At 40.3% G+C, this 15,793-nt stretch overlaps 1 protein-coding gene across 1 annotated transcript in view; it reads right to left on the bottom strand.

Annotated features, from left to right (window-relative positions):
* Positions 1 to 1,210: 1,210 nt before the first annotated feature.
* Positions 1,211 to 15,793, bottom strand: part of tln1 (talin 1) — a 78,513-nt gene continuing 63,930 nt past the window's right edge. Inside the window, exons 51-57 of the mRNA XM_034125779.1 lie at positions 11,336 to 11,441; positions 8,688 to 8,812; positions 7,637 to 7,762; positions 7,052 to 7,114; positions 6,787 to 6,969; positions 3,024 to 3,149; positions 1,211 to 2,599 (exon numbers count right to left, since the gene is read on the bottom strand). Of these exons, the coding sequence (XP_033981670.1) occupies positions 2,465 to 2,599; positions 3,024 to 3,149; positions 6,787 to 6,969; positions 7,052 to 7,114; positions 7,637 to 7,762; positions 8,688 to 8,812; positions 11,336 to 11,441 (864 nt within the window). The 3' untranslated portion in view covers positions 1,211 to 2,464. The remainder of the gene's footprint in view (positions 2,600 to 3,023; positions 3,150 to 6,786; positions 6,970 to 7,051; positions 7,115 to 7,636; positions 7,763 to 8,687; positions 8,813 to 11,335; positions 11,442 to 15,793) is intronic.

The raw sequence follows: 15,793 nt of genomic DNA, 5'->3' as shown, positions 1-15,793 counted from the left end.
AATCAGGGGATATTCAGACGTTTTTCATGCTACTGTTTTGATATCAAAAGACAAAATCTCGTATACTGTATTTAATTACTGGTACTTGTACTGCACTTGAGTATTAGCTAATAATCTGAATCGGTAAAGGAACTATCATTTTAAGATAAGAGTAGAGGAGTAAAAATGACAAATGTGGCTTCTAAAAGGTAGTAGCAATATTATAAGTAAAAATTACTCAGGTAAAGTATTTACAGTACTTAAATACAGTACTTGAGTACATTTACTTTATTGTCTGCCCCGAGTTATGAGAACCCTGGATCTCCAGGGGACTCAAAAACCCCTCATGTGGCTGCCGGTTTGTTTTAGAAAATGTTATTCTGAAGCAAAATAAAGTGGTGCAGTGATGACGTGGAAGTAAGCATCACAAGGAGTCCCTCGACAAAAAGCAATGGGATATTTCCATTGGAATTTAGAATATTGCAGAAAATAGGATCCGTAGCAAAAGCACGTGTATGATACTTACACATTTTGTTCAGCAGTTAAATCTCTACTTATTAAAAACACTTTTAAGAGTAAATGCAATCGGCACAAGTAAAAAGCTAATATTAGACTATGAAAGAATTACAGCATGGTCACATGACTTCACGTCACCACCGCTAAGCTAAAGGCGGCTAATGTTCGGTTTGATGACGTTTAGTAGTCTCATTTAATCAATTGTGAGACTTGACTTTCACCATTGGTGTATTATTAACTGATGTATTTTATCTCGTTGAACAAAACGTGAAGCTCTTGTAGTCTAGTTTTTACCACAGAGTTAATAAATAACTTTAACTATGTCACATTACAAATATAGTTTACGTTCTGTACATTAATTATATTTAAAAAAAAAAGGTCTTTATTAAACCCACACAATGATCTTTTTACTTAACTCATCTGAGAAGCTTGGTTTCAAATCACCTCGTGTTTGAAACGACTTAATAGGGGCCCAGCAACCTATTTTTGCCCGCTGGCCCTAGAGGGGGGTTAATCCGGCCATGCCTTACTAAACCTTAAGAATGAGTTGCAGCTGATATTACACACACAAGTCTATGAGACTGATATGATGTATGAGTATATCAGAAAATGATGCTGGTTATGAACACTTTTTTCTAATATATTGCTGAGGAAGCATAATGTCTGCAGAAGAGGGTGAAGACAGTGAGAAATGTCAAGAAATGGAGGTCAACAGTGTCACTGAAAACTGGCTTTATTGAATATAAATCTGTTACAGTGCCAATGAGGTGGTGCTGCTGTAAGTGAAGGCAAAATGTGAGCAAAAGAACAAAAAGACAGATGATTACAGTCACTATAAGGAATGCTGTGCAATGTTTGTTCGAAAAAATACTCAGTCAGAGAACATGAAGACTTTGTACACACATGGTGTAAGGGTAGATTGAAATGATGGTCTGATAAATTATTAAATGAAGTGCATCTAGGGGTATACGGTTAGTATCTGTTGATAATACCTGACCATTTGTATGAAGGCACTTTGTAAGCACAGCTACACTGGGGACACAGTGAGCTAACGTCATGCTAACGAGAAGTAGCTCAGACTAGCATTGCTGATTGTACTGTGCAGGAATTCTCTGGAAAGTCTAAAGCACTGCGTTAGGCACTAATGTTGGCACAGATAACACAAACACCGAGCATCCACATACAGTCAATATGATGTAAAATGTATCAAAGTTAAATATATGGCTTCATAATCTTTACAAACAAAATATTCTAATCTAAGGCCTAAATACTGAGAAAATACTGACTGAAAACGTTTACTAAGATGGCACCTTGTTGAAAGATTCCTTTATAATACATTTCATAGCTCGATCTTTAGAAAAATATGGTTTTCCCCCTCTGATTTGTTACAAGGTTAATTTGTCCCAATCTAAACTTTAAAAACTACCATTTTATTTCATTTTCCCTAATACAGTATGACAAGTTACATACAGTACTGAACACAATCACTGGTAATGAGACCGTTTCTCTCACCTCATAACATGCTCACACACAACAAAAACGTCTGCATAGAAAATGTGCATAGAATATGCATAATTTGCATAGAAGCCTTTATCGTGCTCTGCTCCATCTCTCTGATATCTGACAGTCGGCAGGGAAGCAGAATCTATTGGCAGGATTTTTGTTACTTTAAGCCACACAAAAAAGCATGTACAAAACAAAGAGAAAAATATATATGGAAAAGTATGTGATCATATATAATCAAAAGCACCTTAATAAGGACCGAAGGCATATATTTTATCAAAATGTATAATCATTGGCATCAGTTCACGTTTGACTTTAAGAATTAAATACAGAACCAGATTGATAGTGACCCTCTGTGGGTTGGAGTGATGTTGTCCTGGAGGCTTCTCTCCCTACATGTAGCTGGGGAAGGACCTGAACGCCCCACTAATCACTGCTGCCTCACACCCCCCCCCCCCCCCCCCTCTCACTGGTCCTGGCCGTCCTCTCTCAGCTCTGAGGGGAGGAACTTGTACTGCTGCTGTCTGATCGTGGCCAGCTTCCTCCGGGCTTCTTCCAGCTCCCTTTCTTTCCGCAGCATCTCCTCCTGAGCCGCGATGATCTGCAACACCACACAGCCAATCAGAGGGCAGGATGTAACCAGAACAATCCATAAACCCCACCTCCACCCGACATAACTAAGACATAACTCACAGGGACTAGAGATGAGAAATAGCCTCTTGGCTAACTATGGCACATTTACAGAAATGTTGATTCATGTGCACTGCCCCTGATACAATAAATGAATTAATAAAATAATACCAGTGGTGAAATGTAGCTTAGTAAATTAACTTTCTTTTAACCCCACACTCAATTTGGCTTTTTTGAGGTATGCCCGTAAACTAAAAGTAAAAGTCTTTCTTATGAATAATAGCCCATTTCAGAATCATATTTATAAAATTACTGGATTATGATTATATTATAATATGCAAACCAAAACAGATGTAAGTAATATATAGCTCAGAAAGTGTGTCTGTTCTCCTCACCTGAGCGATGCCCCCCACCATCTTGCTCTTCACCACCACAGCCTGGTCGTCCTGAGCGTCGAACGCTGCTTTCTGCGCCGCCTTCACCAGGTTATCAGAGGCTCTCTTCACAGCGTTTCCAGCAGCCTGAGGGGAAAAACAAACACAAAAAACACGTTACATGTGTGTTAGTCTCAAAATTAAAAGGAGCTACCTGACAGAAAGTCCCCTTTTCTATCTGAGAGCTTCAAATGGTCAAGAAGTTTTGTGGAAGTGCTTGAAAATACCCTAACCCCTTACAATGGTTTGGCTTATTTGAAGCAAATGTACCCGACTGTTTCAAGTTTTCTTTTATTTTCTCATCTTTATGTAGTCGCTTTGGATCAAAGTGTCAGCTCAATGTAATGTTGTGAAACTAATGAATACAGAGAACTAAAAGCATGCTTAACAGATGTCTAATATATGTAACCATGGCCTGTGAACTTTTCTTTGAGGGAATGTGGAAGCAGACCCATCAGCTGTGCTGCCTGGAAACAGCCGCTCCAGGAAAGGGAATGAGACGTTCCAGCAGCGCACCGAGAGGAAACCATAACAGTTTTTTTCTCTTGCTGAGTGCCTGAGAATAACTGTAAAAGGCAACGACTGCTGAACTCCTCTGAAAGCCAAACATTTGTCTCATTGGGCGGCTCGCCTCTAAGGCAGAGGAGTTTTCTCCTTTTGCGGCTCCATGGCCTGAAATCAGACACTCAGCTGGCGGTCACACACACATTAGAGAATCCTACTCTGGTGGTTTATCTTTGGCTGGAATGTTACTGTTAGTCTGGCCCTGACATGTAGCATAACACAGCGTTAGAGCAAGGGGGTCCGGGGGGGGTGGGGGGGGGGGGGCTGATGTTTCTAAAAATGTACATCAAATCCATTTCGAAAGAGCAACTTAACACCCTGTTTTAACTGAGGAATGCAAAAAGAAATCTGCTCAATCCAGGGACATCCCATCACAGCTCTGAGACCGTTCCTCTGGTTTGTTTACCTGACTCATTTCAGTCGTGTTTACAGACATTCTAAGGTTTAAATCAATACAGCCGTCTACATCACTGACCTATGAGCTCACATTTCACTCACACAGCAGCAACCCAACTACGGCAAGCCGGATGGACACTGTCATGTTTCACGCACCAGTGTCAACAAGCCAATGGCTAAATGGCTGTGGGATGACATGTTTTCTTTTTTAGGACAGCAAGGGCTCCCTCGACAAAAAGCAATGAGATATTCCTATTGTATTTTTGGATTATCTGTGGAAAACAGAAGTGAATTTTACTCAAATGTTTTTTTCAGCAGGATAATACACCACTTTTTTCATTTTTGAAGCCAAAATGCAATCCCAAGAAGTGAAAAGCTAACAATAGGCTAAACAGACTACATCACGGTCACATTGCTTCATGTCACCACCGCTAAAGGGGGATTATAGTCTGTGTGTTGACGCTAACTAGTCTCATTTAAAGCTGTTTTTTAAACCTACTGACATATTTTATGTTGTGGATCAAAATATTTAAATTTCATCAGGTAGTGTTAACCACTAAACCTCATATCGAGCATCAAACCAAAACACCTATAGAAATGAAACATGGATTTTGAAACGTGGAAACAGGAAGTGCCAACATGCTGACACATCTCCAGGTTTTAGGACTCATAACTGCTACTTAAATTGTAATTTATGTGACAAGGCAATTTGGATTAGCATATTTAAATCCATCAGAATATCATGTAATCGCTCCCAGGTTGTCTGATAAGTGATATTGCATTATTGGAGGTGGTACCAACTAAACCTTTAACTGTGTGGATGAGCCAGCTGATTTCCTGAACCACCTGCTGCCTTCAGGAACCGTCTAACAAAAACCTTTCTTCAGATGCTCAGATATTCCACAGAGAGACAGTACGTTACTCAGCACTCGGAATAATTACAACCCTTAAAAAACACCACGGCAAAGAGTGAAGAGAGCAAGTGCTGCTGGTGTAATCATAGATCAGGGCTAATGTTTCCCGTGCTGGAGCCATGGTGCTCTGGTGGGTTGTTTCCAGAGCTCCTGTAGACATAAATGTATGGGAATTACTGCGGTGGCAGCTGCAGGACAGAAGAGGAGGAGATAAGCCACTGCTGATTGGATCGGAGAATATGAGATGGCCTGGGCAGGCTGATGTGCTCACTAGCTGCACACAGTATACACACACACAGTATACACACACACCGTACACACCACACACACACACACACACACACACACACACACACACACACACACACACACACACACACACACACACACACACACACACACACACACACACACACACACACACACACACACACACACACACACACACACACACACACACACACACACACTTAAAGATAGTATTTTTGGGTGGATGAGGTGACAGGAAATACTTTTTGTTTCTGTCATGTCTTGGGAAACACTGAGTCAGTTACACTTCAAAGGTCACACCCCCTGGGCTACGTTTTCATCAGCTTTTTACTTGAGTAAATGGACTCTACCACTGCACTTATAAACGTATAAACTGCAGGTGTGAAGTTTGAAATGTGTGGACATTTATTAGACATAAAATAGATTGCATTATGGGAAATGTAGGATCTAGTGTTCAGGATATCTCAGCCTCCGTTTTTTATTCTGTCTCTGTCCAACTTTAAATCCAGGAGTAGCCCTTTAAAAATAGTGGAATGCAGCTGAAGGCACTGTTACCTGGGCTAAATATAGAGCAGACTAACCCTGATGCAGCAGCTGTGCAGATCAATCAGCTCACCTGTAATCCTAAACACTCAAACTCAGCCTATTATTAGACTGTCCAACTACCGCAGCTGTTGCAGAAGCACTAAGGCTGTGATTGGACCATTGTTCCCACAGCAGGTACTTTAGATCTGAATCAGAAGCACAACTGGGGTCAAACATCTCACTACGCATTTCACAATATCAGGTGTCAGTCTGACGAAGCGGTATTTTTTTTCAGCTTCTAAAATAATCGGAAATGGTTGTGTTCATGCCAATAAAGCTTATTTGAATTTGAGAGGAAGAGACAGAGAGAGAGAGAGAGAGAGAGAGAGAGAGAGAGAGAGAGAGAGAGAGAGAGAGAGAGGAGAGAGAGAGAGAGAGAGAGAGAGACAGAGAGAGAGAGAGACAGAGAGAGAGAGAGTTTTCCTGGTGTAGAAAATAGCTTTTGTTCAAAATGTACAATATATTCCAAATGATTATGAACTGTATCTCTAGGTGATTGTACAATGCTTTGGCAATACTGTATGTCATTGTGGTCATGCCAATAAAGCTTATTTGAATTTGAGAGACAGACATTTCTGTGGGTGTAAATACTGCTGATGATGCAGGGTGACAGCTCCAAATGTGGCCAATCAATGAGTTGCTTGTCAGCCCATGTGACTTTAAATGTACTCCTGCTGGTGCATTGTAATAAGTCAGTGTGGAAACAAAGCATGCTAGAACTACAAGGCACCGGTGGACCCTTTGTTTCATGGTGAGGAAGAAATGGACTGAACTACAGGTGTGACAGTGACCTTAGACACAAATGACCTCCGCCATTGTTATGTCAGTCATGTAAAGATGCAATGTACAATATGCTGTGACAATGTTTGACACTAAATGCCAATAAAAAGTAAATTACAAAAAAGAAAACTGTTCCACAAATCAACTAATTGATTGTTGCACATCCTTGTTTCTGGTAACGTTTGGCTGTAAAGACATGAACAGGTGGTGCTGACCTGCAGCCTCTTCATGGTCTGGGAGTCCTGGTCGGCCTTCACTTTGCAGGCCACCAGCAGCTGGGCGGTGGAGGCGGACACCTGCTTGGCGGAGGACACGAGCTTCTCTTCGCTGGCGTTGCCCTGCACCGCCGAGTTGGCTGCCTCACACAGGTTGTTGGTGGCCGCTGCGACCATGCGAGCCTGAGGAGGCAAAGGCACCACGGTGAGGGCGTTTCAAACTCTGAGACATTCTTAAATGAACCTTAAAAGGGGGAAGACTTACGGCAGAAATCAGACCCTGAGACCATTGGCCATCGTCCACTGCGTTGGCTTGGATCGCTCCAACCTAAAAACACAGAACACTGGATCAGCATCACACATCAAATACATATTAAAGATAGGAAATAGACAGAGGGGAAGGTAGGACACAGGGATAAGCATTCAAATTGGGTGAAAAATCTTATGAAGGTACAGGGGACTTCTGCTTGGTTTATATTAACAACCATTCCAATACGGTGAATTGTTTCCCAATAAAATTCCAAAAATGTGACGATGGATCCTTCTCAAGTGTACAGTATTTCATATCTACGCGGCCACTGGTTCATAGTTATCCAAGAGACAGTCCTACATGAACACACTTATTTTTGTTCAGTTGTCTTGGCTTGTACATGGGGTCAAATCCTTTTCATTTGGAAGGTAGCAATAGTGTAATAATAATAAGCAGTTTTTGAGAGGTGTGCCTAAAGAACTGGTAGGTGTTATCATGTTTTTTGTTGGGGTCAATTATGATAAATGTCTTTGTCTGTGGGGGGTTCACTGTACATGTTGCCTGGAGGGATTCTGAACACTCCTCCTCTGTTGGACGTACCTTCCCTTGCGCCACCAGCTCCCTCTGAGCTGCTGAAGCTGCTTTAACCAGAGCGCTGGTGGCCGCTGCGATGGACTTAGCCGCCTCCAGAATCTGCTCCTCGAAGTTCAGGCTCTCATCTGCTTCCTGTTTACAAGAGAGTCCATAAACACACAGGTTACACACACACACACACACACACTGTCACAGGGCTGAGATCACATGTGGAACATTTAGTCAGACAGCGAGGAAAAGCTGCTGCACACATGCTAACATTTATATATTCAGTTTAATATTTAAAGGTCCCCTATTATACTGTTTTTCATCAATATATTATAGGTCTCAGATATATACAAAACATGTCTCTGAAGTGTTTGGCTCCAAACACCAAACAGATCATTGCAGCATCCCATAATCCCCTCTGTTTCAGCCCTGTTTCAAAAGTGCTGATTCTCTAGTGTGTGTGTGTGTGTGTGTGTGTGTGTGTGTGTGTGTGTGTGTGTGTGTGTGTGTGTGTGTGTGTGTGAGAGAGAGAGAGAGGGAGAGATAGAGAGATAGACAGAGAGATAGACAGAGAGATAGACAGAGAGATAGACAGAGAGAGAGACAGAGACAGAGAGTGTGTGTGTGTGTGTGTGTGTGTGTGTGTGTGTGTGTGTGTGTGTGTGTGTGTGTGTGTGTGTGAGAGAGAGATAGAGAGATAGACAGAGATAGACAGAGAGATAGACAGAGAGATAGACAGAGAGATAGACAGAGAGATAGACGGAGAGATAGACGGAGAGATAGACGGAGAGATAGACAGAGAGATAGACAGAGAGATAGACAGAGAGATAGACAGAGAGATAGACAGAGAGATAGACGGAGAGATAGACAGAGAGATAGACGGAGAGATAGACGGAGAGATAGACGGAGAGATAGACAGAGAGATAGACAGAGAGAGAGACAGAGTGTGTGTGTGTGTGTGTGTGTGTGTGTGTGTGTGTGTGTGTGTGTGTGTGTGTGTGTGTGTGTGTGTGTGACCCTGTGCTGAGGTTAACAGGCTCAGTGTGGCTGCTGTAAAAAGCCCTCTGACCTTGGGCTTGGTGCGGGGCCTCAGCTGCTCCAGTTTCTTGGCGGCGGCTTCAATTGCGGCCGCCGCTTCAAACAGCTCGTTCTCTGCGATGACGGTGGGGTCCTCGGGATCCACCCACTCGGTGCCTGCAACACACACACACATTTTTGAATTTTTTTGAACAATAAAGCAAAGACATACACAATATACAGTAAGTAGGTGCCCAAAACCTTTACATGGGGCCCGTTTTTGGTTGCGTTTCCACTAGGCGTAGTACCGGCTAGCGGGTACTATTTCACAGTTTTTCTGGCCCCATAAAATCGAGGTTCTTAGTGGGACAACAATCAGGCTGAGTCAGGCTGAGTATGCTAAACTAGTGAGAGAATCGCTGGCAAGGGGGCTACAACTACAACAAGATGAACATATTTGACCGTGATTTAATTGTAATACACGTTTCAAAATGATGCCGAAGTAACAACATACTGATACCGGTTAGTAAAAACCATGAATTAATGCTTTGACAAGTCTGCAGACAGACGGCAGGCGGAAAACCTTTTAAAATGCGTGTTTTCTGAATGGAGATCGGCTAAGCTAACGTTGTATATGCTCCGACCGTCCACACTCACAACAACGGCCTACAGACATAAATAAACCAGCGACTGTATTCGCCATGACACAGACAGTCTGTGGTTTGTACTTGTTTAACTTTTGTCTAGTTTCTGAACATATATGAGCAGCTGTGAGCTCATTGAAGATGACGTCACGGCTCCGCCTACACTGCGTTACTATAGTTACTGCCCCAGCTACTAAACTGTAATGGAAACGCAGCATAAAGTGAGCCTGGCCTAACAAGGCCTAACTATACCATACTAAGCCGAGCGAGGCCCTGCAATGGAAATGCGCTACTGTCCTCTCGCCAGTGTTTCACTAACAAACAGTGTGTGTTGCCATGGTATAATGACACCAGAGGATGAAGGTCCCAATAGCAAATCTCTGAGGAGGGAACTCTGCACTCTCATTATGCCGGGTCAATAGGGTTTGGTTACAATAACCACTTTCTATTTTGGATACGGTCCAGGATGTTGTGTTTGTTATACAGGTTTTTAGGTAGCTGCTGTTATAAAACTCCTTGCAGATCATAACAGCATGTTTGTGGTGTAGTTATTTATGTCTTCAGTTGCTGTTAAAGTGAAGGAAAGTTGAACCCTTGATGAATTGGATAAGTGATTTGAAAGGATTAAGTTGAGTGCGTTTGATGCTGATTTTGGATCAGATAAAATGCTGTTGAAACCCGATCATCTCTCTCCAATGAAGTCATGAACCTACAGCAGAGCTACATGAATCTGTGACATAAAACTGTGAGGAGGACTTTCCCTCCATTTGACAGATGGTGGGTTCATGGAATAGCCTTTAGGTTCAATGTACTTGACTCCTTAGGGGGGGGGGGGGTATCCCGCGCTGTTAGAAACTGTAGTACGCTGAGGGGACTCTGAACTAATCCCACTGAAAATGACTGCCAGGGTTCAAAATAAGACCTGGTGCCGGGCTGTTCAACACTCAAATCTTAAAAGGCAGTAGTACACACACACACACACACACACACACACACACACACACACACACACACACACACACACACACACACACACACACACACACACACACACACACACACACACACACACACACACACACACACACACACCACACACACACACACACACACACACACACACACACACACACACACACACACACACACACACACACACACACACACACACACACACACACACACACACACACACACACACACACACACACACACACACACACAGTAGCTGACTTGGCACATCGGTCTTAGTTCCTTATTCTATTTATAAAACTTTATTTATATAAGTGTCATAAAAGTCATAAATTATTCTTTCCATACAGCGGTGCAGTGAGTCATTTAACCCCAAAAAGAGTTAGCATTTTACCACTTCCTGTTCACTCGTCTCGAAGGCAAAGTCTTTTTGAACGTGTTTTTGGTCAGATGGCTTTTCTTAAACATTAAATCCATCAGTAAATACCCCTATAGTGAATGTCTGAAGCTTCTGTGTGTCATAAAACCAGTGGTTGCTAACTAATGACTTAATGAGACGACTAAACGTCATCACGCCGATCATTAGCCACCTTTAGCTTAGCGGTGGTGATGGGAAGTCGTGCAACAGTGCTGTAGTTCCTCTATAGCCTAATGTTAGCTTTTTCACTTCTGCTGATTGCATTTAAGTTTCAAAATTCATTAAAGTGGTGTTAATATGTGGAGATTATAGTGATAACTTGTTCACATCTGTCATATGAAAATCTTTATATTATACTATAAAAAACATGTTTCTTTACTGCTTCTCATGCAATTCTGGTTAGACTTGAACTGCATTTCATTGCATAAGTACTATATGACAATACAGTTCAATCTAATTCTAATATATGTTATATTGTACATTAGGACTATTACTTAAACAGTGTGTTCCTATAAATATCCAGCTACATGCAGTGCCATTCAGATGAATCAATAAGAACATTGTTAGAGGTAAATTGAGACGGGAAGCGACACCCTGAGGAGTTTCATTTGGTTCTGTTGTCTTTGTCTTTGTCTTTGTTGTGGCAGAGGTCAAAGGTTAAACTACCTTTCATGGCCTCTGCAGCCTGGATGAGCTCAGTGACGGAGCCTGCCACTCGCTTTGAGTAGGAGGCCAGCTGCTGCTTCAGGTCATAAGAGGGCTTCTGGATGATCTGTGGGACAAGGGACACAGGTGGGAGAAGTATTCAGATGTTGTACTTGAGTACAAGTAGAAGTACTCAGATGTTGTACTTGAGTAAAAGTAGAAGTACTCAGATGTTGTACTTGAGTAAAAGTAGAAGTACTCAGATGTTGTACTTGAGTAAAAGTAGAAATACTCAGATGTTGTACTTGAGTAAAAGTAGAAGTACTCAGATCTTGTACTTGAGTAAAAGTAGAAATACTCAGATGTTGTACTTGAGTAAAAGTAGAAATACTCAGATCTTGGACTTGAGTAAAAGTAGAAGTACTCAGATCTTGTACTTGAGTAAAAGTAGAAGTACTCAGATATTGTACTTGAGTAAAAGTAGAAGTACTCAGATGTTGTACTTGAGTAAAAGTAGAAATACTCAGATCTTGTACTTGAGTAAAAGTAGAAGTACTCAGATCTTGTACTTGAGTAAAAGTAGAAGTACTTAGATATTGTACTTGAGTAAAAGTAGAAGTACTCAGATCGTGTACTTGAGTAAAAGTAGAAGTACCAGAGTGTAGGAATACTCTGTTACAGTAAAAGTCCTGCATTCAAAATGTTACTCAAGTAAAAGTAGAAAAGTATTATCATCAAAATATAGTGAAAGTAGCGACAATAAAAGTAGTCATTGTGCAGATTGGTCCATTTCAGAATAATATATATGATATGTTTTATAATGATTGATCATTAAAGTGTTCTCAAAGCTGGTAAAGGTGCAGCTAGTTTGAATGACTTTGTATACTGCAGGGTAGCTTGTGAATTTACTCCAGATGGAACTAAAGTCTGATTTAAGAGTTGATTATATTTCACATCATTCATCCACATCTGTAAAGTAACTAAAGGTATTAAATACATTTAGTGGAGTCAAAGTTCACAATTTACCTCTGAACTGTAGTGGGGTAGAAGTACACAGTAGCATACAATGGAAATACTCAAGTAAAGTACAAGTACCTCAAAATTGTACTTAAGTACAGTACTTGAGTGAATGTACTTAGTTACTTCCCACCTCTGGAAGGGGAAGACATTCATTTTACCTTTTAAACATTCTGCATTATCTATGAGTCTTATTAACATGTACTTGTATTTATCAAATTGCAGCAATTTGCGATTGTTAAATGCTAGGAAAATAAAGTTATAGTACACAATTCATAACTTTAATTTCAGATCCTTGAGTATTTCCATTTTATGCTACATATACTGATAATTTACTACATTTTGGAGGCAAATATTGTAGTTTTTACTCAATTATTTAACACTCATAGTTTCTAGATACTTTGATAAGCTGCAGTAGTGTACTACTTCTGTATCCACACAGTATTTTCAAATGTTATTAAAATTGTCTTATAATTAACAAAGTATAATAATAAAACTATATGAAATGTATTGATGATGAAAGAGAATAATAATATTCTATAAAAACTGTCAAAAAGAGACATTCTGCTTTTACTTTTTATACTTTTGTGATATTTTAAGTACATTTAGCTGATAATGCATTACGAATTTGACTTGTAATGGAAGACGATAGTACTCCACTTTAAGTTAAGAAGTACTTCTGCCTGTACTGTTGCTCGGTGTGTGTCCTCAGACTGTCCTAGGTAGACATGCGGTGTGTGTGTGTGAGCGGTGTGTGTGAGCAGTGTGTGTGACAGGTGCAGGGCATTAACAGGGCTCAGGCCATACCCAGCTCAAGTTTATTCAGATGTGTTGTCATGAGGAGATAGAGGCAAAGGACGTAACTGCACAAGAACGCATGCAGCGGGCCAAACACACACACAAACACACACACAAACACACACACAAACACCAACAGTGACACACACACACATGTGCAGAGAGAACACCATGACATGAGCTCCTACAGTGAAATAGCATCAGATCGTGGGAGATGTTTTGTGTTAAATACAAACAATGTAATCAGCAGTGTGTGAGGGGAGGACGAAACTGTATTTCCTACAGAGGTCAAGATGTCCTTCTGTTCCTCCCATCAGAGGGCGAACACACACTACTGTATTCAAATCTCATTTCTCTTCTAATTAATCCCACTGGACATAATTAAGATTGATCTACACTCTAGGGCTGTGCAATTAATCGTATTTTAATCGCAATTACGATTTTGGCCTGCCACAATTACGAAAACAACATAATCGAAAAAAAACGATTATTTTGCTTTGCTAGGTTGTGACAGTGCACTGCAACATATTTGATCTAATGTATTTGTATTTATCATATTTATATATGTTTAGTAGCTTGCGCTCCAAAATATTTGTTGATCTTGTTTATTGGTATTTATTATTTTGATATTATTTATTTAAATGTAGATATAAATGTATCATTTATTTTTGTATTGGTTTTTCAGTTGAATTATACGTTCAGGGAAATCAACAGTTAAAAAGATACTGTTCAAATTATTATTTGTATTTAAAAGTTCAATAAATGGATGTTTTCAAAGTCAATGAATAATCGTGATATCAATTATTGACCAAAATAATCGTGATTATGATTTTTGCCATAATCGCACAGCCCTACTACACTCATTAACAGAAAACATACTTTAATATATAAATTAAAACAAATATATATCATTTTATTAACTGTACATGCTGTAATGTCATTACAGCATGTACAGTTAATGTATTCAATTCAAGTGTTGAAGGTGCTCTGAGAGTTTGGCCATCTGCAGTGGTAATACAAATTGTGTTTTCCTCAATCATTCATTTCGGTAATAATAATAATAATACCTTTAGGAATTTCATTAGGTCACTGCTCAGACTTAGTCAGAGCAAACATTGTGAAAACATTTAAGCACGTTACTTGCTGCTAGTTATTTAAAAAACAGCCGTAACCAGAATGCATGATCTTACATAAAATGTGGAGACGACTCAGCAGGTCATCATGTCCTATCCGAAAAAATGAACCAGCTTATATCAAAACTCTGTGCGTGTAAAATGTAACCCCCACGCAAAGAATTGAGATCCATAAATGCACTCTCTCTTGAATTTGTTTGTATATCTGCATATCCATCTTATATTTGCATAATATTTTTCGGCTTTGTGGAACGTTTTTAACATTTATGCACAGATATTTTACACAAATAATAGAGATTACGTACAACTCCATATCTATACATGTAGTTAGAAAACACCATGCACAGAAAATTGCATTGGGATCAAAATATCTCTTAAGCACCACATACAAATGATCAGATAATTTCTCTATTAAATGATAAGAACAGAGTAGACTGATAGTCTACCATCCGTCTTTGGAGGCGTACACACATGCATCCACACATCTGTTAACGTGCTGCTGAGGTTTCTCTGCATCATTGTCGGTGGTATTAAGTGTTCAGTGCGGCGCCACTCTTGTGCAGGTCATTCACGCGCTGTACTCACCGGCTTGCACCCACATCAGTGAGCCACAAGTTTAAAAAGGAGCATTGACAGAGCGAAGGGAAAAGGAAAAGGAAAAGAAAAGAGGTCTTTAAACACATGACAGGCAGCTGCTGGTATCACACACAGGAAGCAGAGGTTTGAACGCACGCAGCCATCATGCTATCGCTGGAAATGACAGTCGAAAAGATGGAAAAATGAGATCAGAGATAAAGCATATTTTAAGATGGTGTTATGACAATAGAGCACATGGATGAATACAAGAGTGGATGTGATCTGTGGAGTCATCGCTACACTGGTTCCAGTTAGATCCCAGGACCAGTAGTTTATTCTGGTACAGAGCTGGGTTGAAGTGCAATAAATGAAAACAGTCCACAGTATCAGAATAAACTGACAAAACTCTGGATTGATTTTATTTGACCTACGACAGAAATGTCCTTTTGTGCCCCTTTTGTCATTGGTTATAAAATAGTTTTTTTTACGGCTCTATTAAAATAGCACGAGTCCAATGACAAGCAGGAAGGTCACATGTGCAAGGTTATGACATTACTATTTTCATACCCTTTAATATACAGTGAGGAATGATGAACAAAGCTAGCAGTAAATGTGACGGAGAGGTGGTGTGACTTTGTGGAGGACTCAGTCAATGTACTGTGTATTCTACGTGTTCTCTTTTGTAACCCAAAGACCTTCCTTATGACCACTTTCTGACTCCATTGTAAACAAAACTTGTACAATAAAGTTTAAATAAAATAATGTACTACACATTATTTGCGGGAGAATGAAGATAATTCTGCTAAACTGACTACAGAGAGAGACACATTACTTATCAACTCACGTGCTGGGAATATGTTAGCGTAGGAGAAAATGTAATAGTGAAAGGGAGGCGGGTCTACCTCATTTAGACTTGTCAAAGTAATAAAATGCTTTTAGGGACTCATGGGAGAAA

Source organism: Trematomus bernacchii, unplaced genomic scaffold (genome assembly GCF_902827165.1).
Source record: "Trematomus bernacchii unplaced genomic scaffold, fTreBer1.1, whole genome shotgun sequence".
Classification (NCBI taxonomy): domain Eukaryota; kingdom Metazoa; phylum Chordata; class Actinopteri; order Perciformes; family Nototheniidae; genus Trematomus; species Trematomus bernacchii.
The sequence above is the reverse complement of the archived record's forward strand: the minus strand, read 5'-3'. Positions and strand labels throughout refer to the sequence as shown.